Source organism: Ammodytes marinus (genome assembly GCF_949987685.1).
Source record: "Ammodytes marinus genome assembly, chromosome: 15".
NCBI classification, from domain to species: domain Eukaryota; kingdom Metazoa; phylum Chordata; class Actinopteri; order Uranoscopiformes; family Ammodytidae; genus Ammodytes; species Ammodytes marinus.
In genome coordinates, this window is record NC_137219.1 from 10339739 (window position 1) to 10363334 (window position 23596).

Below are 23596 nucleotides of genomic sequence, written 5' to 3' on the forward strand. Positions count from 1 at the left end.
TAATTAGCATCACAAATTCACCCTTTAATAATTGAATTTCTTTTCTTTTTTTAATTACTAATTATTTCCCCTCAGAGAGTGACTGTGGACGTCTCCAGGTTATTTGGTCCCAGACGGTATCTCTTCTCCTGTCTCTGTTGTTGCCAGAGCCCTGTCGCCATGGTGTCACGCACGGCAACAGTCACCGAGGAACAAATTGTCATTAAGAGACGGGAGTGGACTCGGTGCTGATGAGAGGAGGGGCGGCGCCGCATGCTTGCTCACAGCACGGGGGTAATTGTATCAATATGTAAAAAAAAAAAAAAAAGATGTCTAGCTGTATTGAAGAGTTGTTAATATATTTTTGATCAAATTAAGTCATTGCAGCGTGGAGGAGGAGAACCGAGAGGCGACGCAGGGGTCGTATGAAGTCCCGTGAACAGCTAAACCCTTCTTATTGTTTTTTCAAATTGCTATGAATGATCATTAGAGGAATGAGAGATTAGACTTGTTTTCCAGAGGCAACAGCACATTGCAATGCCCACAGCTGACTTCAATTTCATGTCTCAATGCAGACTCCATTGAGGAAATCAAACACTGCTGGCACGTTAAAAAGCAAAACCTGACTCTGTGGAAGGTTCCATCTCAGGAATCCACAGCGCACAAGATCCGCTGAGCTTTGGGTGACACACTGGTGAGATATGCCGTCAGGCTCTGAACCAATGGCTAATCCACACATGTTCTCACTCATAGACGGATTTGGCTGCAGGATCAAGGACAGTGTGGAGGAGATGGACACTATCCTTGTTGACAGTACCTTGACAAGTGTAATCCCACATAATACACACTGGGTAAACAAAACACCAAGCCGACCGTGCAACCACGGCCCACACTTCCTGTGCTCTTGCCTTTGAATTGCACATTCTTCCTGGGTTTGAAAACAATATGAAAGAAGTCCAACTCGTAGCTTTACAAACAACAGGGCAACAATGGATACACACTGTCCACTGTATAGCGATACATATTTACATGTATAAAAGCAGTAATGAGAACAAACCATCGCACAAAGCAACAATCACATGCGTCTGCACGCATGCATCTATACATAAACAGAGACGCACTCAAAGTATTGCACGTAATCCGAGACACTTCAATAGCTTTGTGAGACTCAAGCAGAGCGAGGCGTAATAACAATCAGCAGCGAGATTCATCATTCGTCAAAATCCATCCTTGGTATTCCTCCTTTAATCCATTACCTACCTTTCTAAAAGTGATGCTTTGAATTGCACAAAGGAAAATAATGTTCCTTGTTTTTGGCTAAGCCCCTCAGGCAAGGATCAAAGGAGTAAGTGTGAGATGTTTCACTATCATTTGCAATCAGTAGCCTAACAAGTTGTGTGAAGACCAGGGTTGAAAATAACATAAGAAATGATAGTATTTAGGAAATACTAAATAAACAGAAAAAAAGGCAAAGCATGGCCTTTGACAAAAACATAATGCTGAAATGATAAGCTGTATGATTGAGTGGTCTATTAACAGAACAACACAGAAACCTTGTGGCATCTAACAAATTCATATTTTCAACGCTGCACTGCATTGTTGGTGGAACCTTACCCTAAGGGCCTGGCTGTAGGGCCCGATGTTGGCTGGGGCCCAGTGGGACAGGCTCTGGACATGCAGGGCCTCCCTCTGTCTGAAGCAGCCTTCCTCAGGGGGACCGCTCCAGTCATGGAGCAGGCAGTCCATCAGCACCAGCTGACTGGCAGGTAGAGGAGCCTGGACACACACCCTACCAGGGAAGGGTTTTCAATGTGAGTGAGCGCTATGGTAATAATTCAAATTGAGAATAAAACGGATGCAGGGAAGTATGAATGCATTAAAGGTCACATATTATGCTAAATGCACTTTTTAAATGTGTTCTAACATATCCATGGGTCCACAGTGTGCCTAGAGACTGCCAAAATATTTTTAAAAATAACACTCTCCTTTTCTCACAATCCCCCTTTCTGAAACCACCACCCCTCCCCCACCCAATATACTCCAGTCAGAATTTTCCCCTTTTCTGACCTCACAAACTGGAAAGCCAGAAGCTTCCACTGTGCAGCCCACACCCCTATTTCTTATTGGTCCACGGCCCTGACAGACAGAGGGCGAGGCGTATCTGGCATCGCTTCCGGACAGGGGGCGGGGGCAGCGCAAAGATTGTATATTTACGAGGGGAGCTGCAGCTCTTTTTAAAAAATAGGCCATTGTGAGATTAGCTGAACTTCAGCATAGTACAATAAATTATCTGAAAGTTTTTTTCAGCAAACAATTAAAGAAAAACGTATTAGTGACCACTAAGACCATATAATATGGTGTATAATAGTACCGAAAAGTGTATAATATGGGAGCTTTAAAGGTGCACTATGTAGTTTTAACGGAAGGGGATTTGTTTACATTTGCAGGGCCTGCAGAATAACAGCGAGAGAAGTCTGTTTGTGTTTGTGTGTGTGTGTGTGTGTGTGTGTGTGTGTGTGTGTGTGTTTGCACCTTTACCTGGCGGGAGGGTTTGTGGCAAAGTGTTTCCTATAGACTGCGTTGAGTGGACCAAAGTCTTCCATGCACCTCACATACAGGTGGACCAGGATAATGTCCGTCACTTTCCAGCCTCTGCTGTCCAACTCACCTGGACACAGGCAAAACAGTAAACTGTTAATCACTGTCAAAGAGCACACCTATACATTATAGTAACATAACTTCCTATAACAATACTACATCTTGGTTGAGCTAAAATATGCATATTAAGTAAATGTTGGTGTGTACCAAATATAACAAATCCTGCAGGGAAGCAGTATAATACTCCAAATAAAAATGTTCATGTTTATACAGGAACAAATTGGTTAAGAATTGAATGCAATTGGTTCTTTGAGAATCATGTTTTTTTCTTGTTTGTTTTCCTCTGGGTAAGTTTGTATCTGCTACTTGCTAGTGAACAAATACTCATTGAGTCCAAGTCAGTGTACAGGGATTTGCTTGTGACTGTCTGCACTATACTTGAACTATAGTCAGTCTGTTCAAACGAAAAAGTAAATTGAACGCTATCCATAGTGTAGTTAGGAGGTGGCTATATGTTCAACGTTTTCTTTCTCTGAAACTGAAATCCATTGAATCTGCTCTAAATTGGTTATGGTGTCTGTCCCCTTCTCTAAAGCGCAGTCTAACACAGTTTGTCGTAGGCGCTGGATGCAAACGCATAAACAAAGGCTCAAAGCAAAAGCCCCTCTGCCTACAATCATTTGAAAGAGCTTCAAGTTTGTTTTTCCTTTGCCAACACTAGCGTCTCAGACTACTTCGCCCCCATACAAAGAGGTTGTTCATTAAATATTAACTTGTTTAATATTGTCTCTTGCACTGTGAAGGCTGTTCAGCCCGAGCACCACGATAAACATTAAATATGCTTTTCATCTTACGCTCCTCTTTCTCCATCAAAAAAAAAACAGAAAGAGGAGGGAAAAAAGGGGGCTCAGATACACACTGGAAAAAGCATGCACTTTTAAACTTCTGCAGGGCAAAGACAATAACCCGCCCAAAATGACTGCACTCGTGTGTGTGTGTGTGTGTGTGTGTGTGTGTGTGTGTGTGTGTGTGTGTGTGTGTGTTTAAAAAGCGACTTGGTTTGGGTTAATTTGAAGCGCTTGTACATGTTTGGTAGCCAACGCGCCATCCCATCCTTGTGACAGACAGTTTTTTTTTTTTTTTTTGCCTGCTGGTTTGACGAGCACTTTTGATTAAGGAATAAGTCTTCTCCGGCTCTGCCACACCTCCTCGTGTGTCTTTAGCAAACAAAGCAAGGAGAAAAGAAAGACATGCCAGGGGACAAAGAAGTTGAATTTGAGGGCCCTTCAGTCTGGGATATGTAGCACGTACAGTAAGCTGAGCTGCTTGAATCACCCCTGGACAAAGCAATTCTGTATCATCTCTACCGCCTTGAACATATCAAAGATGTAATCTTTTGTTTGATCGAAGAAAACATGACTTATTAAAAGGTTTTGTGTCGTTCTGTGTGTCTTTTTTTTCCAGCTCTGGCATAACCATATTCTTAAAAAAGTGTTCACACTCTTGCTCAATACTTTTGTCTCCCTGGCACTGTCCCTTACTTTGCAGCTGTGTGAACGCTGCCCGTGTCTGGCCCTGGATCCCAGGCTCTGGGCTATGAAGGCCGTTGACGCCGGAGATCCATTGAAATCCTCTGGAGCTTTTTGGTGACCAGGATGGAGGAGGGAGACCTGCAGGGAAAAAAAAGAGAACAGTCATTTGTGCAGTCAAATGGTTTCTCCCAATGCTTGATTGAAACTTTTAGAACATACAAAATAAGTGTGTCATTTTTTTCTTCTTTATTTATAGCAGGGGGGCATGTGTTGTATGAGCAATTTGTGCATATGCGGTGGCCTGTGTCAAAGGAGAAATGAATTCCGAAAACTGTCACAAATACTCTGCTGAAAATGACAGCTCTTGTCAAACAATCTCTCAAAGATACTAGCATCATAATGCCGGCTGGCCGCATGACACAGATTCAGGGAGCGCATACGACGGCACAGATATCATCTGCCACACACGTAAACACACACACACACACACACACACACACACACACTAAAGCATGCGTGTCAGCACGTGCATGTTTCACCATAAATGAGTCTCACCGTGGCCCCGCTGACAACTAAGGTCACAATTTGATGTAAATTCTTGCTGGTTGTCTTGGGCTTGATCAGCATATTCCACCTCCTCAGTCATCTCGTCAATGGCGTTTTGGCAAGGACAACTACCATGGGGCAAAGCTCTCGCCACCACGTCCTGCAAATGAAGCACCACAGGGAATACATCAGGCCAAACGCCCACAAAAAGAGTGCTGAGCCCGACGCAAAGACAGACAAAATGCTGTATAATTAGCCGGCCTTTTCAAATGCTCCGACCAAGCGGGGGCTGTGTGTGTATGTGTGTGTGTGTGTGTCATTCTCTTGTTGAAAAAGGGGCCCAGACGCAGATAACTTCAAGGTGAATGAATATGAAACAACATGCTAACATATTTGTGGTTCAGGCGAACGGGGGAGTGGTTGTTTTCTGATACTGTAGATTCAATCACGCCGTCTGTCAGTCAAGACTCCCAGACTGGATGGCATGGAGACATGCTTCTGGATTTCACCACTTTCTCTTTCTGTTTACTCCCACGTTGCCTCCACACACTCTTTCTACTACTTCTTTAAATAACAAATCATTACCATTCTCTTAGGGCGTGCATATTACCTGCCAAATCCTGCTGGGGCATCACAAATTTATAAACATAATTCATATTTCCTGAACATAACCACCCCCCCCCATCCCCCTCCTCTCCCTGTCACCCTGCCCAACACTCATTCACCCCCCCCCCCCTCTCCCCTTCATCTGCTGTCAACTGCATTAGGCCATATGATAATCAAATTAATTATACTTCAGCCCCTCTCCTCTCTCCTAGCCAGCATGAAAAATAGCTTGACTAGCATTAACGGAGGGCACATGATGGTGGTCAATCCCCACCCCCTGAGCCCCGGTTGTGGTTTTCCTCTAGTGCTTGTGTCACCGCCGATCTGTCACCCTGACGAGAAGAGCTTCAGAAGGCTGAACCGGGGCAGGTTCTCCCCTGGTTGCCCCCCCCCCCCTCCCTCCTCCTCACAGGCCCTGGATCTCCCCTGCTCTTCAGCAACCTAGGGGGGGCTACAGGGGTTTCTGGCAGCGCGTGTGTGTTTGTGTGTGTTTGTGTGATGGGGGTGGGAGCGAGTGAATAAAAAAAAAATATAGCTGTAGGGAGTGAGACTGCAGGGTCACCGAGGTTGTGGGATGGGGGTATGTTTTCTGTCCATAACAGTCCCCAGCCCCCACCCAACAACATGCAGATACTCAAACACACACACACACACACACACACACACACACACACACACACACACAAGCAAGGCTGAAACAACAGGAACACACACTCTCTTTGCACACAAACAACTAATGTGAGAAACTATAAGATTAATGCACACACAGTGTTGTGTGATGTGCAAAAAGAAGTGCACGTGCAAAAATCACATGCCTTACCCAATGGCGAGCCACAGGCAAGTCGCATGCCTCGGTGTAACCCCTTATACACCCTTAACTCACTGAAACAAATATAGCAGCAAAGCAAGCAGCACTTCCTCTCCCCAGGAACCACTCATCAGACTAGTAGGTGTCTTATTAAACTGGACAATTTGAATTTGAGTAATTTGAGTCATTAAAAAGTACACATTAATGAGGTCAATCTCCATTATAGAATTGTTGACACTTCTTGCAGGGAAAGTGAAATGTTTCAAGTGTCACCCCTTGCTGTCCGTGAAGCCCCCACCCAGCTCCTTTTTAATATAGCCAAAAATCCAATTCATACTGCCTCCCTGCAAACCCCCGCCTGTGTCCGCTTAGCCAGCTACCTGAATGCAAAGTGCCTTAATGTGAGCAGACATGTTTATTAATCTGGGCCTAGTTTGGGGCTGCAGTGAATATTGCAGACGTCAAAGTAGGCCATGTGGGGCTAGAGGAGAGAGAGAGAACGAGGGATGAAGGGAGAGTGTGTGTATGCGTGAGAGAGAGAGAGAGAGAGAGAGAGGGAGGTCCTCTGGAGGTCGCTCTGAACCGTGCCCTACAGGGGCTGTGTTTCTCTTCTGCTCGACAAAGTTATCACACACCGCAAGCTTTTAGTTTCTTCTTGTGTTTGTTTTGCCCCCTCTGGGTGGTTTTAAAGTAATTAACGCCCCCCAAAGGTGGTTCAAACTTTTGTTGTAAGGATTATTGATTCAGCATTGAATGGCATTGATCTTACGTTGTCTTTGCTCTCCGTGTGCATCTCGGTGAGGCGCAGGTAGGCGACCGGAGCAAAGGCATCTGCCGAGTGGATCACTGTCTCTGCTGCATCTCTGCACAAAATCAAAAAGAACATGTATTATATGACACAAAGTAACTGTTGTCTGTCCAAACTGACAGCAGTCACATGCTAAAAGAAAAAAAGTGCAACTGAGCTCTAAAACAGAATCTAAATCTTGTAAGTTGATGTTGCTTTTACTCACATTACTATTTTCTTCTTGAAGAGAGGGCAATCCAGGGTGAAGGTTTCATATTCACCTCCTTCTCCGCAAATATGAACTCCGTACTTCTGGGAGAGCTAGTTAGTGAAAAAAATAAACTTATTATAATACTTAGCACACAATTTCCATAAATCCACTTAATTTTCCATATTTACCTTAAGAAATACAGTACGAGTCATCACAATAGAATAGAATAATACAAGTCTACATGTTCAATTTGACCCGTATTATCATTCTAAAATAGCATCATTCTAAAATGAAAAGTTCAAATGAAAGATATATATATACAGTGGAAAAATATTTTCAAATGTAGTATCAATTATTATAGGTTTAGGACGTACAAGTTGTATTTAAGACTTTGAACATGATCCTCAGGTAAGACTGTGACTGTGGTTGCACACATAGAAAAAGCTGATTGTACGTGCGGTCAATAGAGTAAACAGGGATGGCAGAGGATCTATCAGTGTGTGTGACCTGTTTCAGATAGGGCTCCATGTCAGCCAGAGGTTTTCCTAAGTGCTTCTCTGGATCCAGGCCTGGCATCCGCGTGGGAAATACGGAAACACACACACACACACACACACACACACACACACACACACACACACACACACACACACACACACACACACACGATGACATACATACAAACATACACGCAGCCATACACAAAAGACAGAAATATGCACACAAACAACCATTTCACACAGACAAACACGTGGAAAGAGAGAGAGAGAGAGAGAGAGAGAGAGAGAGAGAGAGAGAGAGAGTGAGAGAGGTCTGATCAGCAACAGAGAACAGTGATTGAAGATGACAGTTGGGGAGGTTTACAGGCAGTCGCACAAACAACACACGTACAAACCTGCAACCCTGGATCTTATTTGTTTGACTTTGGCGAGTAGTGTACACAGATCTCTCCGGGTAAGGGCAACAGTTTTTAATTGCTGGCCGCAGATCCCCCCCCCCCCCCCCCCCCCCCCCCCCCACACACACACACATCCCCCCCCTCGCCCGCCGCCCCCTCATCTAGTTCCCTTTGAGAACATAAACTCTGGAAAGATACCGTGTTTATTTGCCTTTTCCCCTCCCCTTCCCCTGAAATGTTGCATGGAAGTGACTCACAAGACATGGGAGAGAAAAGGGGGGAGGGCTAAGAAGGTTAGATTTTGTATGTGGTGCCACTACTACTAAAACACAAGCTCATAGCCCAAATCTACCTAGAGGAAAAACAACCAAGTCAAACCAATCAAGCATGAGAAAACCAGCTCTTTGCCCTTTTATTAAGATATTCAAATCTAGACAACTTTTTCACCTAGAGATTAGCCCTTTCACGCTTTGATCTGTGTACACTTTTCTCAGCTTTTCGAGCTTCGAAGGGTTTTACTCCTTTGTGACACTAAGTTCTGTTCTTGTCTTTAGGACGCCTGTTCTTAATGGTTTCGTCGCTGAACTCAGTCTTACCCCGTATAGGCCAACACTACAGTACAACTCCTTTCACAAAGAAAGTGTGGCCTATGTTTTCCTACTGTACATTCTTCACTGCTCCGGGAGAACAAAAAAACACAACAGTGCCAGGTGCTTTCTCCAAAAGAATAGAACAGTACATGGAAGTAAAAATGCTATAAAAAATATATCAAAAAATATATATACTGTATGCCACGTCTTATTATGCCACTATGTTTGGCATAAAAACAATTGATTGTGATCTAAAAAAACATAAAGGCAAAGTTACTGGAACCAAAAAGTTACCACTTAATGCTCACTCCATTCATTCCACTCAATTCTCCAAAATTTTCCCGTTTCATTTTTTCCTTGGCTGCCTATTAATTGATTGACATAATCATTAACAAGTAACTGATGAGCGACATGCAGTGGCGTGCAGTTGTGACAGCAATGTCATCGTAATACTTCTTGTAATCTATATAATCCAATAGAGCTCCTCTATTACGACTCGGGTATCACGTGCGCCTGCTCATCGGCACGTCCATGTGTTTAATTAAAGGAACAAAGTTAATCGTAATGTGAGAACCTCTCCTCTCTCGTGGCCTGACAACCTCAAAGGTTAACATGTCATCGACTAGGGGGCCCCATGGGGAGCAAATGGGATCGGAGAGACTATAGAGGAAAAGAGGAGAGGAGATGTGAAGAAAGGACGTCGCATCCCATCCTAAAAACGCGGGTTCATCTTAATCCCAGCTGTGTGCCTCTCCTCCGGGCCTTGGTGGTCCAGCGTTATGGATGGAGGGATGGAGGGATGGAGGGAGGGAGAAAACGAGCACAGCCCTTATTCTCTTCCCAGGGGATCCGTGGTCTTAATTAGTGTGAGAATATCTAATCTCGACATCCTCTCATCTTAACCCTAGCCACAAAGGTAATGAGGAGGTTGAGACAAAAAAAAGCATTAAAATTCAATCCCATTCAAATATCCCTCTTTAATTAGTCATGCCTTTTAACAAATTGTAATAATTGGCTCCAAATTGCTGAGGGGATGCGGCAATCTTTTTTTTTAATATGTTCATTAACTTTCCCCCGCTCTTAAATAATATATGACACATGATTTGATATTTAGGAGAAAAAGGGAAAAGGACGATTGGAAGAATCCAGGAAGAGACAGGAAGTGAGTGATGAAATGATACAAAGTTGGCATTAACGCCAAGGCGAGGCATTTCTCCCAAGACCACTTAGCACTTGTATGAGTGTTTTCTTAATTGGAGTCCCTGGACTGACTACAGGTTACTAAAACCGTTGGGCTGTTGAGGCTGTATGTGGAATGAGCTGGCACTTGTAATATACTATACGTGCTTTGGGAGGTCTTCCGAGTGTCTGCCGGTGTGTGAGCCCCTTTCAGCGATATATAACGCCACTCATTTACATGATCTTCAACATCTCTGTCTCCTCCTGAACCTGTTTTACAACTTGACCTAAACCCAATTACCTAACCTCATTATGCCACATTAAACCCAAATAAGCCCACTAGAAGCTGCCATTAGTCTGCCACCACAGACAGCAAAGAGCGCACTTTGGAGAGAAGGGGAGCTTTCCCCTAAGAGAGACCGAGAAGGAATGGCTCTCCTTTAAAAAGAGATTCTTTCTTTTTTTTTGCTTCATATTATCCTATAAAACCCCAATTAAAGGCAGTGAACTTTAAAAAACCAGGGGGTCCAGTAATGAGGAAGAGCATTTTTTACAAACCTTGTTGACATTTAGTGGGTTGAAAATGAGCAAAGAATAAAAAGAAAAAGTTAACCAGGAAACCAAGTGCACTTTTTTTAACATTAAAAGTTAGTTTTTCTATAGAGATATGAACATAGTGTCAAAACTGAAACTTTAAGCACAGTATGATGAGAGACAACAAAGTTAACCATATAGCAGAGCGCTTGCAGTCACAGGTGACATTTGGAAAACCCTTTGATTCTGCTTAGAAATGCACTTTTTAAAGTAAATTATTGGAACGAAAAAGCAAAAATTCAGTCAATTCAGCCCTAGTTGAAGTCAATGGCAATTTTTGTGCTAAGTCTTTTGAACGATCACAATTGGCCTTTTCCCACCTTGAAGAGGTGTATTCGTGGAAACCTACAGCAGTGAATTACCCAATTTAAATTGGAGCTGCTTGTGATTTTGCTTACTGAGCCTAATGCCAAATTAAAAAGCCCAGAGATTCTAGATACTGTCTGAGCTGAGCTGAGCGCAGTATTGCAGACATCCACGGGTTGTCTTGAGATCTGGCGTGCCGGCTGACAGCTCGGCTTTAATCCCTGCCTTCAGAGAGAAAAGGCAGAGAAAATTGGATTCATGATGTGTAACATTTTAGCCTTTAAATGGATGAAATAAGCATCTCCTCCCTAGCAAGGTGAGCTGCATCAGCCCTTTAAACAAGGCTCTCAAAGAACCCCGCCAAAACAATAGCTGTTCACTATCACCTAATCTTCTGAGCAAGGTGGAGAAATACAGAGTGGAAAAAGCAAGGGAGAAGAGGGAGGGAGGCGGCACGGTACAAAAGGATGATAAGATTAAGGTTATATGTGAAATTTGTCAGGCTCTTATCTGGAATTCGGCGTCTGTGAACAGAATAATAGGCAGCATGAGTTGTGTAGCAATCACACCGAGATGAAATCTTTCCAGTCCAACACATCAGAAAGGGGAAACAGGGAGTGCTTAACAATCATATGGAACTTAACTGGACAAAATGAACCATTGCATATTATTACGCAATGAACGAAAATTCAGTTTTAGGGAATTCATACACAATGGTCCGATGTGTCAAGTGGTTTTAGAGAAAAAAGAAGAAAATTGCTGCCCCGAATGATTTTTGAACTTTGACCCCAACCGTTCAAAAATATGAATTTGATTGAACTGGCAAGAACAGGCTGAACTACAGTTGTCCTTTATGTATACATTGCTGTTGTGGGTAAAGCAAATTGCAAGTAATCTGGATGATATTAATTCACATTAAAGAGCGTGGTCTAAAGTACTGAACATGTAATCGCAATCCAATTATCCTCTCCCCATCACTACATCCCCTCTTTTCCTGTCTTGTATTTACAATGTACACTTACATGTAAATATATATATATAAAGAGTAATGATAAACGTAATAAATAAATTGTTTATGCATTTTGTCAGCTAAAATTCAAAAAAAGTTCTAGTTTGTGAGGGTGGAGTTCATTTTTCTTTATTTTTATGAAATAGTAAAAATTAATATTTGTGAGACAGACAAAACAAACAAGTAATTTGAAGACCTTGTGATTTCCCACCAATGTTTTGACAATTTGCAATTTTGATTGTCTTCTATATATTAAGGCTGACTTGTTGGAAAGCAACTGAACCTTTCCTTAAAGAGAAAATGAAACACATACTTTAACACTGGCAGAACCAACAAATTAATAACGCAAATCACTTTTCCAAAAAAAAATTTTTTTTTAAAGTGTTTCAAATCACAGATATTATAATTTATTATCTTGATTTTAACCTAGCGAACAGACTAGGAGGCCGTAGGCCAAAACATGTGACCCCAGTCAAACTCAAGAAGACTATATCATTCTCTGTAAATGCCTTAAATCTGTCTACCATCCAACTAGCCTAGCATCTTGCCTTTTTGCAAGGATCACTTATATGGTGTCTGAATATTGTTATATTCAATATTAAGATATATTCTGCCCTGTATTGTGTCTTTGTGGGTGGTTGAAAAAGAAAAAAACATAATTTTCATTTATTGCCTTCTTCGTTAGAAAAAAACAAAAACGTCTCTGAACATTAAATGTCCTTTAAGTATATATCAAATAATATTTGGTATCTTCAAGTGGGTGAGATGATCAGTGGAAGCAAATTTGTGACATAAATCCCCCTTCCTCATAGCGCAAAAGGCTACGTTCGTGTGAAGGGTAAAAGATCATGCGGTGATAAAAGGTTTTCCGAGCAGGGTAGACCTCGATTCCACACGTGCCAATTATCTCCGGAGCAGAGGGCCAATTAACTGCTGAACCTGTGCCCTCATACACACCTGCACTAATCAATCAATTAACTAATTACATGAATATTTAATTCTCGCTTTTGGAATTGCCAATTACCACGGTTAGCTCAAGAGATACTGTATTATAAAGAGACAGTTCCCCCAACAAATATATATATGTATTTCCCCTTAGAGAGAAATGCTGTGTGTTTTTTTTATTTTTTTTGCTAATTAGAAGCATTTTGTGACATTCGAAACGGCTTAGACTCAAATAGTTGAACTTAACTTCACGACACGCAATTTGCCATCTTCAAAGACTAAAATCCTCTTTCTCTCTTTTGTGCTTCTAGGCTGCCATCAGCACGCAAATGAACACCGCTAGAGAAATTCACTTTATAGGATCATCCTACATTTGGACAGCTGTCTTTTCACTAAAGGGATTTGTCGTCAAGGAATATATATCCTCCCTTAAGAAAGACAGTGGGGGTTTTTTCTTCTTCTCTATTCATTCACTGCTAATTTCCACCTGTCTTTCTGAGTGTCTAATGAAGGAATATTAATCTTCAATGACTTCTCACTACTATTCAGAGCGCGCCAAAGCCCATTCCATACCACCACAGAATATCACAAGCAGTTTCGGCTGTCAGTTCAGTTGGAGACTTAACCTTTGCCCTGTAAGAGTTGTTTTTTTCCCCCTCCTCACGAGTTAGATCCCTCCAAATCTCTTTTGCTCACTTACACACAAACGCAGCGCACACTCAACACACACACACACCAAAGGCCACCAGGTACGCCCTTCTGTCACCCAATCTCCCTTAAACAGCACACCTCACTGCTCAGACCTGCTCCCACCAAAGCTGCAATTATATGAGTGCTGCCTAAAACGCCTTGGGCACATGCACCCCTATTCAATTCTATTCTTTCTAATTACCACTGCCTCGGGACAGGTGAGGAGTCAGGGCGGATAAGATCTTACCTTTCTACCTGTAGCCAAAACACACACACACTCGCACAAACACCTACGGTGCAGAGGCCAAGGCACACACACTCAGAAGCACCCGGGGTGATGTTCCTTTCTAATTATAATCTTCCAAAAAATGTGGAGAATTTGCTTTTAGACGAAGTTGTGTTTAGAGCCCAAAGCTTTGGCGGAAGGTGGCCTGGGTTACAAGGTTGACTGAAGTCTTTAAAGGTGGGGTTTCGTGGTTATTCTAGAAGGGTAATTTGGGGAATTTGATTGATCGATTATTATAAACTGCAGTTCTTGATCGTATCTGGTTACAAGTGTAATGGAAATTGAAAATCAATCTTGACTCATAAACAATAATTAGACTCCCACTGAAAAAAGAAGAAGAAGAAAAACATGGATTCTGACATCATCTTCCCCTCTGACGGGCATCTGACAAGTTATATTATTTATTATGAAAAAGTCCTCTATCATGGAGGGACCATTAAAAATGAGAAATGAATCCAGCAAAGAAAGCAACCGAAGATAAATGGCTAGACAAGTGCATTCCACGGGAGGTTATTTGAGCGGCGTTGAAAGATACGCTAGGATATCTTGAACCCGTGGCTCAGGTCTCTGCGGGTCATCAGTCAGCCGTGGACCCCTTTTTCCAATGATTGCAACCAAAGGTGATAACAAGCACTTAAGAGCACGTAAACAGTGTCTACATGATGATCTATCGGCATGAGTAGTTTGAGAGTAAAAAGAACCATTTGTAGCCCTAATTATCATTTATCACTGACTGTGCATCGTCAAAAAGGGATCCGGCTGCACTGTCAAGTAGATACAGGTAGGAATCTTAACGACATGTTCCCCCCGAAAAGAGAAAAGAAGAAAAAAAAACTTTTTCTCTTTTTTACTCTCTCTCCTGTTATTCAGTAATCTGATCTGTCTTGTCCTCGGGCTCCAAAACAGGCAGGTAGAGAGCAGGTGACACCACATTAACCTCTTCCCTCAGTGCTGAAGCATTTGAAAAGCGTTAAATGAGAGAGATTTTAATCTTCGCTTCACGGACCGCGTATTCTGAGCTATGCATAGGCAAGAGAATGCAGTGTTTCTCTCTCGCACAATGGGAGCACGCGTCGCTGTATTGACAGGTTGCATTAATGTGCGGAGCAATCACCTGTGATAATTTCTCAACTGCCAGCCAGCCAGCCAGCCAGCCCTCCCTCCCTCTCTCCCTCTCTCCACCCACCCACCCCAATACCACTGTGCGCCCTCCCTCACACCTCCTCCTTTCTGTGCTTCTTCTTATCTTTTCATATTGTTCTCTTGCTTCAATACCTTCGCCGCTGGCACAAGTCTCAACGCCGCTGCTAAGCCAAGGATTAATGATTAGGGCATTACTCTGCATGTCTCGGCTTTTTTTTCTCCTAGGTTTCACTTCCGTGTTCCCCCTCCTCCTATCTCTCACTTATCCAAATGATGTCCCTTCACTCCCCACGCCAAAAAAATAAAAAAATAAAATAACCTTAACAGACATGGCACCTTCAGAGAAAGTGAAAAAATTGTGGCTAACTCACCGAAAGCGGCAACTTTGATGAGGATAGCATGGAGGTCGGATGAGATCATCTCAGAGAGCAGGGCCTCTTGGTCTCGGCGCCACAGGTAGGCCAGGGGCTGCAAACCTAGCCGCCAACATCTGTTGAAGAGGTGAAAGGGGTAAAAGGGGAGAGTAGTAGAAGGAGATGCAAAGTTAAAGGAATATTTTTTTTTTTATTTTTTTTTAGCTCTTTGCCTCATTCTCAGGCTCAAGAAAAGGTGACAGAAACCGTTCCTGTAATTTGTACGTGCATTTTTTAGATATAGAGATGGGCAAAAGTAGCTCAGGTTAGCTTAGCTCAAACACTAGTAGTCAAGGAGAGCAGGTCAAAAGAAAAACTTTAAATCATCACTAAATGCTCCTGTGTGCTTGTTGGGACTTGTTTATTTATCACACTATGTTGCGCTCTATTTTTTTAAACGTTATATCACGTTAGAATCAAATACATACGTGACCGTCATGGGCACTTCCTGGTTTACTTCTAGTATGCATTTTTTAACAAAACATGTAAAAATATAAAGTGCAACATAACGTGGTAAATAAAGTCCCAACAAGCACACAGGAGCATTTAGTGATGTTAAGTTTTGTCTTTAAATACAAATTTTAAATGTTGAATTATTCCTTTAATATTGAATATTTTCCAACTTCATAATAACCCTCAGAGGCCCACAGTTGTAAGATTGCATCATCATTTATTCCTGACTGAATGTAGAGAAAAAAACTGTACATGATCCGTACATCGCAGCCTGTTAACTGTATCAAAGGAACTTTTTGGCACAAACATATAATAACTGTAAAGACATAGTTCAAACAAGATTCAGGTCCCCACCCTAAGCACCCACTTCTTTTCGACCAATTTTCATAATTTCAAATTTCCTTAGTGAAATGTATTAGCTTTTTGTATAAAACAGATTCATGACAACACAATTCATATTTTAAAGTACATGTTTTGATATTATTGAATAATCATTGACTTCTATGGACTTTGATGATATTAAAGTTTTTTTAAACAATTTTTTAGGTTTTTCGTCAAATCATTTACAGAAAGATACCAAAAATGATACTCTTGATCGGAGGCTAGTTAACAATAGTTTTAAAACGGAGGGGGAAAAAATCTGCATCAATACAATCAATGCTTGGGTTTCAGAGGGGATAACTTCAAAGGCAACCGGGCAGGGCACCTTCCTCCATTCATCGGAAGGGCTGCCACACTGATAGGCCTGTAGGACGTGCTCCCACCTGCCGCCACAGACACAAAAAAACTCCACCTTAAGCCGTGGCTCGTCTGTTACATGAACTCATGTGAAACACAAATCCACAGCAGGTAACTGGAGCCGAAAGGTCTGCACATAAATGTCTAACTGCAAAAACAAAAAAATATCTGAGATGCTTATGTGCAATGCATGGGGGAACAATAGTTGACTGACAGCAGGATTTGGTAATAAGAAGAAGCTTTTGTGCTGCAATGTGTTCAGTCTGTGTAAGTTTAGAACAAGAGAGAACAAAGAGAGAGAGAGAGAGGATGGAGGGCAGAGGAAAAACTACCAAGAAAAGGTATAAAACAAAAACCAGATGAGAAGTAAGGGCATATGGGTATCTGTATCCTACCTATAATAAACTATCTCATCTTACTGCCAATAAGACTGTTGTGTGTGTTCCAACCATATAGTTGGAAAGTGTATATTTGTTATATTTTTTTAAATCACATAAAAATTATGAAACTATTGTTTGTCATTCCTTTTCTTGAAATCAGTGGGCCATAAAAAACAGCCGCAAAAAATCAAAGCTTCTCTAAATAAAATGGCATAAACAAACCTCAGTGTATGTTTATGTGTGTATGTGTTTAAACAAAACGCAGTCCAACTTTGGAACACACGGTGAGGTAAAGACTTTAGAGAGGATGTGCCTCTTTTCCTTCGGCGGACCACATAGTGTGCGTCATTGGAGTTCAGAGGGCCTAAATACAGCGTGTGTGTATGTGCACTTAAGCTGGAAAAGTGTGTTCTGGAATTATCAGTGTGTGTGTGTGTGTGTGTGTGTGTGTGTGTGTGTGTGTGTGTGCTTACACGTTTTCCACACGGACCCTCTGGTAATCGGAGAGAATGGCCCCTACAGACACTGCTTCGACACCCTCCTTTTCCTGTGGGGAGAAAAAGATTGGAGGAAACTTAACCACAAAAAGATTTCTCGCCTTTTCCATTATACAGTGTTGTGTGCGCAACGTGCATTGTAACAGCAATATGATGTCACTCGGCCTTGGGGCTAAATACTCCTTGCTCAAAACCTACAATGGTATCCCAAAAGTGTTATCTGAACTAAACCACATAAACACGTGTGTATACACACACACACACACACACACAAACACACACACACACACACACACACACACACAGACTGAAACAGACAAAGAAAAACATATTCCTGACAGCTTTTTCCTTTCATTGGATCTCAATCCTGTGGGGATGTTTACACTCTGGTCATATCAAACTTCTTGGGGCCAGCCCATATCCCCTGAAGGTTTACGTACATGGCTCTGTGAGAGAAGAACGTGTGTATGTATGTGTGTGTGTGTGTGTGTGTGTGTGTGTGTGTGTGTTTTTGTGTGTCTGTGTGAGTGTATAACCGGAGGCAGCAGCACAACTGGGCCTTATCAGCAGTCTATAAGCGCAAGCGTAGAGAGAGTGTGTCTGGCCAGCCGCGGCTTCCTATCCTTTCCAACACGCCCGGCTGGAAGACCGAAACCGCAGTGACAAGTTTTGAAGCATCAGTGGAAGGCAGCGCTGTGTGTGTCTGTGAGTGGCATGTATCTTTAATATTGCTGAGGGCTAATCTAATTGCTTTTCATATCGTATTCATGTTTCAGAAAACTGTGAGACAACTGTGCACTCGAGAGATACTCTGCCGCCGCAGCCTTGAGACGCGTTCAATCTTCTCTCGCGAAAAAAAGCGGGCTAGATCCGGAGTGACACACGCACAAACACACACACACACACAAACAAACACACATGTGAGAGGAGCCAGCTTGCACACACTCACACACACATACAGTGACACACACACACACACACACACACACACACACACACACACACACACACACACAGACAGCCCCCGTTCCTCTAGTACCTTTGTGTCCCTCCCTCCCCTACAGACACACACACACCTGCAGATTCATTAGAACATTACATGGGCTGTAATTAGAATGAGAGGCAAGGGGAGAAGCGGTGGAGGGATGCACAAGACTCCAGTAAATTACCTTGTAGCCATTATCAATTTCCCTGGCTACTGGTCCTTAAGATAAACCCCCCCCCACCCCCCCCACACACACACACACACACACACACACACACACACCACCACCACCATCCCTCCCTCTCCCTGTGGTCCCTTCCTGCAATTTTTCTCTGCCTGATAAACATGCTGATTAAAGCGAACAGCGTGTAAACCTTTGATACTTTCCTAAATGAAATCCATGCCCTGTCTGGGGCCTGACGCTGCGCTGCAACGCACCGTGCCTCAGACACACACACACACACACACACAGCTCCACGTAGGTGTGCCAGCTAATCAGATAAAGGATGTTCTGTGTGTGTGTGTGTGTGTGTGTGTGTGTGTGTGTGTGTGTGTGTGTGTGTGTGTGTGTGTGTGTGTGTGGTGTGTGTGTGTATGTGTGTGTGTGTGTGTGTGTGTGTGTGTGTGTGTGTGTGTGTGTGTGTGTGTGTGTGTGTGTGTGTGTGTGTGTGTGTGTGTGTGAGATAGTGAGTCTACGTGGGCATGTTTACGGTGCAGCAGAGGATGTGAGGTACAGTGTAAAGCTTAAGCCGAACACATACAGAAAAGAACACACACAGCGAGGATTTAACTCTTTGACCTAAAGTTAAACATCGAGAGATGTTAAGCTGGGATACTGTGCTCAAGTTAAAATATCTCACCAGCGCGTCCAACACTGGAATATACTGTACATTACAGTCAATTCCACTGCCCAGTGACGGTAATTAAGTCAGACTGATAACATTTCCCGCCCAGCACAGAGCGAAAGGGGGCTGCAGGCAGTGTCATATAATTCTAGGTAAGCCTCAGGGCCAGCCCTCTATTCTAATACAATGATAACCTTTTCCCTAAATACAACTGTCACTTCCTAAAGAGGCACATTAGGAGGCAAAAGAGCGGGATAAGGCGAGACGGAGAGAGAACGAGGAGAAGAGATAGGAATGAGAGTGTTGAAGGAGTGCGCTCCAACAACACCAATTTGGGTCCCTTTGGCCTAGAGTTGGCAGGACCAGACACGGCCCGACAAGAGTAACAGAGCATCAGAGCAACAGCAAACAACATCTCCGTCTTGTGTTCCTGTCTCCCCCACTCTCTAGAAAACGCAGGCTTTTGTAGGTGGGCCCTCTGAAGTTCGACTCAACCTCGACCAATCAAACGGCTCTTTTTCTCGTTACATTACATCATGCAGCCTTACGATACCCAGGCATAACCGCCACTAAGGATAACACAAGCCAAATTTCTCACACGCCCCCCCACCCCCCATTTTCAATAGAGACTCGAGCTAGGAGACCTTTTGGCAAACAGCGTTGGAAAAATGATTATTTTTGGACGCGGTTATGTTTTCGTCCCTATTATAGCTATCAGCAGGAGACAGGCAGGAATGAGGGGGGGGGGAGAGCTAATGCTGCTATGGACGGGATTTCACAAATTCTAGACATTCTTTCTCATCCTCTGTGGGAAAGGTGGGATAAATTATTGTGAAGAACTTCTACATATGTATATATAAATCTGAATTGATGGATTGTATGGGAATTGGTTCATGTGTATTCATGATGCCATAAAAAAAAATACAAACTTTGGTTTTTATGGTAGCTGAAAAATGTATCAAAATGCTTTATAGTTGGGGATACCTGACAAAGCGACAAGGTAGCCCCGTGAAGCACAGTATAATAATAATAAATAATAATAAAATCTTTACGAGAGCTATCTAGCTAAACGATGTTTTGACTGCATTAGAGGTGGAATCTGGCTAAGACGCTAACGTAGCGATAAATCCAGACAGAGGTCATCGGGACTCTTGTGACCCACAGGCCACTTTTCTTTCTTCATGACTGTTGGCACAAGAGCCGAAGAAAGAGCTCCCTCCCTCCCCGACCAGCCCCATTTCATGTCACTTTTTCTTTTTTCAATGTTTAATGACCCCGGCTCATTAAAGGCAGCTTCACCTGATCCAGGACCTGAGGCCTATAGCATTAACTCACGCCCAGAGCGGGACTGATTCTGGCGTGGCGACGTTGTGCAACAGTGCAAGCCCCTAGCAAACCCCGTCAGAGGCAGACTAAACAAAGGCTTGGCCTGGCTTCCCCTGTCCTCTCCAGAAGGCAGAAAAGCTATTAATGAGGATCTATGGCCCAGAGCAATGGAAGCCCTCAGTCCCCCCCCAGCCATGTCCATCAGGGTACTTAGCCCCATGCAGTCATTAACTTCTGTTACTAATTGTCAAATTCATTAAACTAATCCTTCCCCAACATCCGGATGTCTCCCGTGGAAAATAGATGGAGAGGCCTGAGTTATTAAGATGTCAGCTGTGGGGAAGATTAAGGCCAGCAGACATGCTCCACAAAGGAACGATACGGCCATTAAACTCTATATCAAGGTAGTGCGTGTGATATACTTTGTAATTATATATACATTCATCTTAGTAAGGGAGTAAAAGAGTGCATCAAATGTATTCACAGTCACAGACGACATGCCTTCAGTGAAGATATGTTTCTGCCCCAAAGATATACATTACACGACTATCGTAAAGCAAAAGAATTTGGCCTGAGAGTGTGGCCATTCTTATTAAAGCTCTCCATTTAGCTTAAAAGGTACTCACGCATGCCACACATTGAGTCCGGGTAATATTCGACAGTCAAAGCCATTAAAAGCAACCAGGGCAATTAGAAAGCCATAAAATATTAAAAATGCAATATTCATATTCATATGGAATACATCAGAACCCTCATTAGCTCTCTCTCAATGGCTGTCACGATGAGGCCTTAATTATACACCCTAACAATACAAAGCTCCATTTTGCCAAATGGTGGGTTTCCAACATGCCTTGCTGCCTTCAGCCTGTTCTGACAACTAGAGAAATCTTGGCTATTACTGACAAGAGGCCACATATTTCCATTACAAAAACAGTCAGAAGTTGTTGACATGTACTTTCTATCATATTACTGCTACGTGTATGTAGTATGCATTTGTGTGATGGCAGGGAGGCAGGGGAAGAAGAGAAAGTGGAGATATTAATTAAAGTGGTTTGAATGACAGCTTGCTCAAGGGCACCGGGGCACCACCACAAGCTTCACTTCACCCATCCGCGCACTCACATCGACACCACCGCCCTCCCAACCCTTCCCCCTTTTCTGTCCAACAATCCTACTCCCCTACATCCCTTTCTCTCCCAGGATCCATCAAGTAAGTGACTGGACGCGACATGGTTTTAATGTTCTCTCCATTAGATCAGCTTTGGGCCTGTTGTAATGTAATGGGATTGTTCTCCCCTGTACCCCTACATGGTGGGAACATGGAGGGAGAGGGGGGAGGGGGGCTAGACCTTGTTGCAGTAGCTCAAGTAGATGTGGTACATGGGATGGGGCCAGCTAGGGTCAAGCGATGGTGTTTAATGTAATGTGGACGTAGTCCCGGGGCGTGTTGCGCTGTCCTGACAACTCAGACATGCCAAACTGACAGGAAGCTTAGCGGCAGCTTAGTAGGAGGAGACATTGGCTATTTGTTTTTACATCAGATTCCTCATTACCATTCTGTACAGACAGTTATCCTCCAAGGTGACTCTCAGGGTTGGTGAGGGAGTGATAGGATGTGGAAGAGGTGCACGCAAGATGGTACAAAATATAGTTTGGACCAATTATAATGTTTTCAAGTTACACCCAATGCTTAAAAGATTATCTACTGCTTCTATATACTCAGGTTAAAACACTCAGTCCAATGTCTGATCCATCAAAATAAAACTACAAATGTATGCAAGCTCAGCAAATGTCTTAGTTAAACAAACATCGGCCAAAAGCCTTGTTCTAAAAAGGCTTTCAGAGAACTTGCCGTTGGTAAATTGGTGGGTCTGTCTGTTTAAAGCAGCCGTTGAAAGACGGGCTCTTCCTTTTGTGCTTGTGGATGGGCTGGCGAGATGACTCACCACGCGTCAGTCCTCGGCCATACAGAGTGGAGGAATTAGAAAAACAAACTGCTCACCAAGCCAGCTGCTCATAAAGCCTGAATACCCCGACCAACCAACCAGGTTCCTGAAATGATGCCGGTCAAGAAGGGGAGAGAGGAAGGTATAGGGGAAAGTATTACTCTGGTCTGAGGCCACCATGGAGGTGTGACCAGCCAACAGAGGATATGACAAGAGACATTGTCTCATCAACGCGATGAGTGAGGGACACTTATCAGCCCCACAGCAATGTGACAAGTGACGGTGCCAGGGTGCACGGAAAAAGGAATGAAAAATCCACAGAGGTGCTGCTGCTACAGCTTCTCATGGCTGAGTTTGTATCTTTACAGTTCCCTAGCCTGAAGTTTACACACACACACACACACACACACACACACACACACACACACACAAGTACTCATATGCAAGCACACACACACACACACACACACAAGTACTCATACGCAAGCACACACTCTTTAGCCTAGGATAGTGATTCATTTACAATGACAGAGCTGTTTTCAGCGATAGAGCCTGAGCATAAATATGCCATGCCGCACAGCTGGAAAATGTAGAAATTCATCAGGGTTAAAAAGTAGAGAGATTAACGTTTCACGAGTTTCCTCTCAAATATATATGGTTACGTAAACACAAGGGCCCAGCCAGTCGTCAGGCAGACAGGCAGGGAGGGAGAGAGCCTCGGCCAAAGCAAGCACAAAGCCCTAGTTTCAGCAGGGCCAAGGACAAGGAGGCTTTCCATATCTACACGCATGGAAAACCAAAGAGTAAGGGGAGACATAAGGTCATTTATCGATGTCCATGAATACTTGCAATTCAAGCAAACAAGTTTAGTTATTACTGGATGTTACAGAAATAGTAATTTTTCAATGGTTGTTTTTACTTTAAAGAAATCCTCATCCTGTGCCTACGCTCAGACGGTCAACAGTTTTTTTTTTTGTTTTTTTTAAGATCACAGGAAATCACGTGACTTCCTCCAAACATTCAAGGTCTAGCCTCCTACCATTAAAAGGATAAGGTGTTCTAATAAGTAAGCATCACCAACGGTTTTTTGTAGGGCCAAAAAAAAAGTCATAATCTTAGCTCTGGCATTGCAACATTCCCACTGGGCTGAGGTGAGCATCTGAGACAGGAAGCGGTTTTCAGAATGTGAGTAGGACACAGTCAAAGAAGTAAGTCTCATGCCAGAAAGAGGCAAACTATGTCAGTTGCTTTTCATGGTCCATAACAACATCCAAGTCCACTGGGTGTACGCACGCACATGTATTGA

At 43.1% G+C, this 23596-nt stretch overlaps 1 protein-coding gene across 1 annotated transcript in view; it reads right to left on the minus strand.

Moving 5' to 3' along the window:
• The window catches only part of dph6 (diphthamine biosynthesis 6), a 63278-nt gene that overhangs the window by 29324 nt on the left and 10358 nt on the right, over window positions 1-23596 (minus strand). Inside the window, exons 4-12 of the mRNA XM_080041968.1 lie at window positions 17165-17238; window positions 15079-15197; window positions 7575-7636; window positions 7083-7177; window positions 6839-6932; window positions 4665-4815; window positions 4119-4247; window positions 2518-2647; window positions 1594-1768 (exon numbers count right to left, since the gene is read on the minus strand). Coding sequence (XP_079898094.1) covers window positions 1594-1768; window positions 2518-2647; window positions 4119-4247; window positions 4665-4815; window positions 6839-6932; window positions 7083-7177; window positions 7575-7636; window positions 15079-15197; window positions 17165-17238 — 1029 coding nt within the window. The remainder of the gene's footprint in view (window positions 1-1593; window positions 1769-2517; window positions 2648-4118; window positions 4248-4664; window positions 4816-6838; window positions 6933-7082; window positions 7178-7574; window positions 7637-15078; window positions 15198-17164; window positions 17239-23596) is intronic.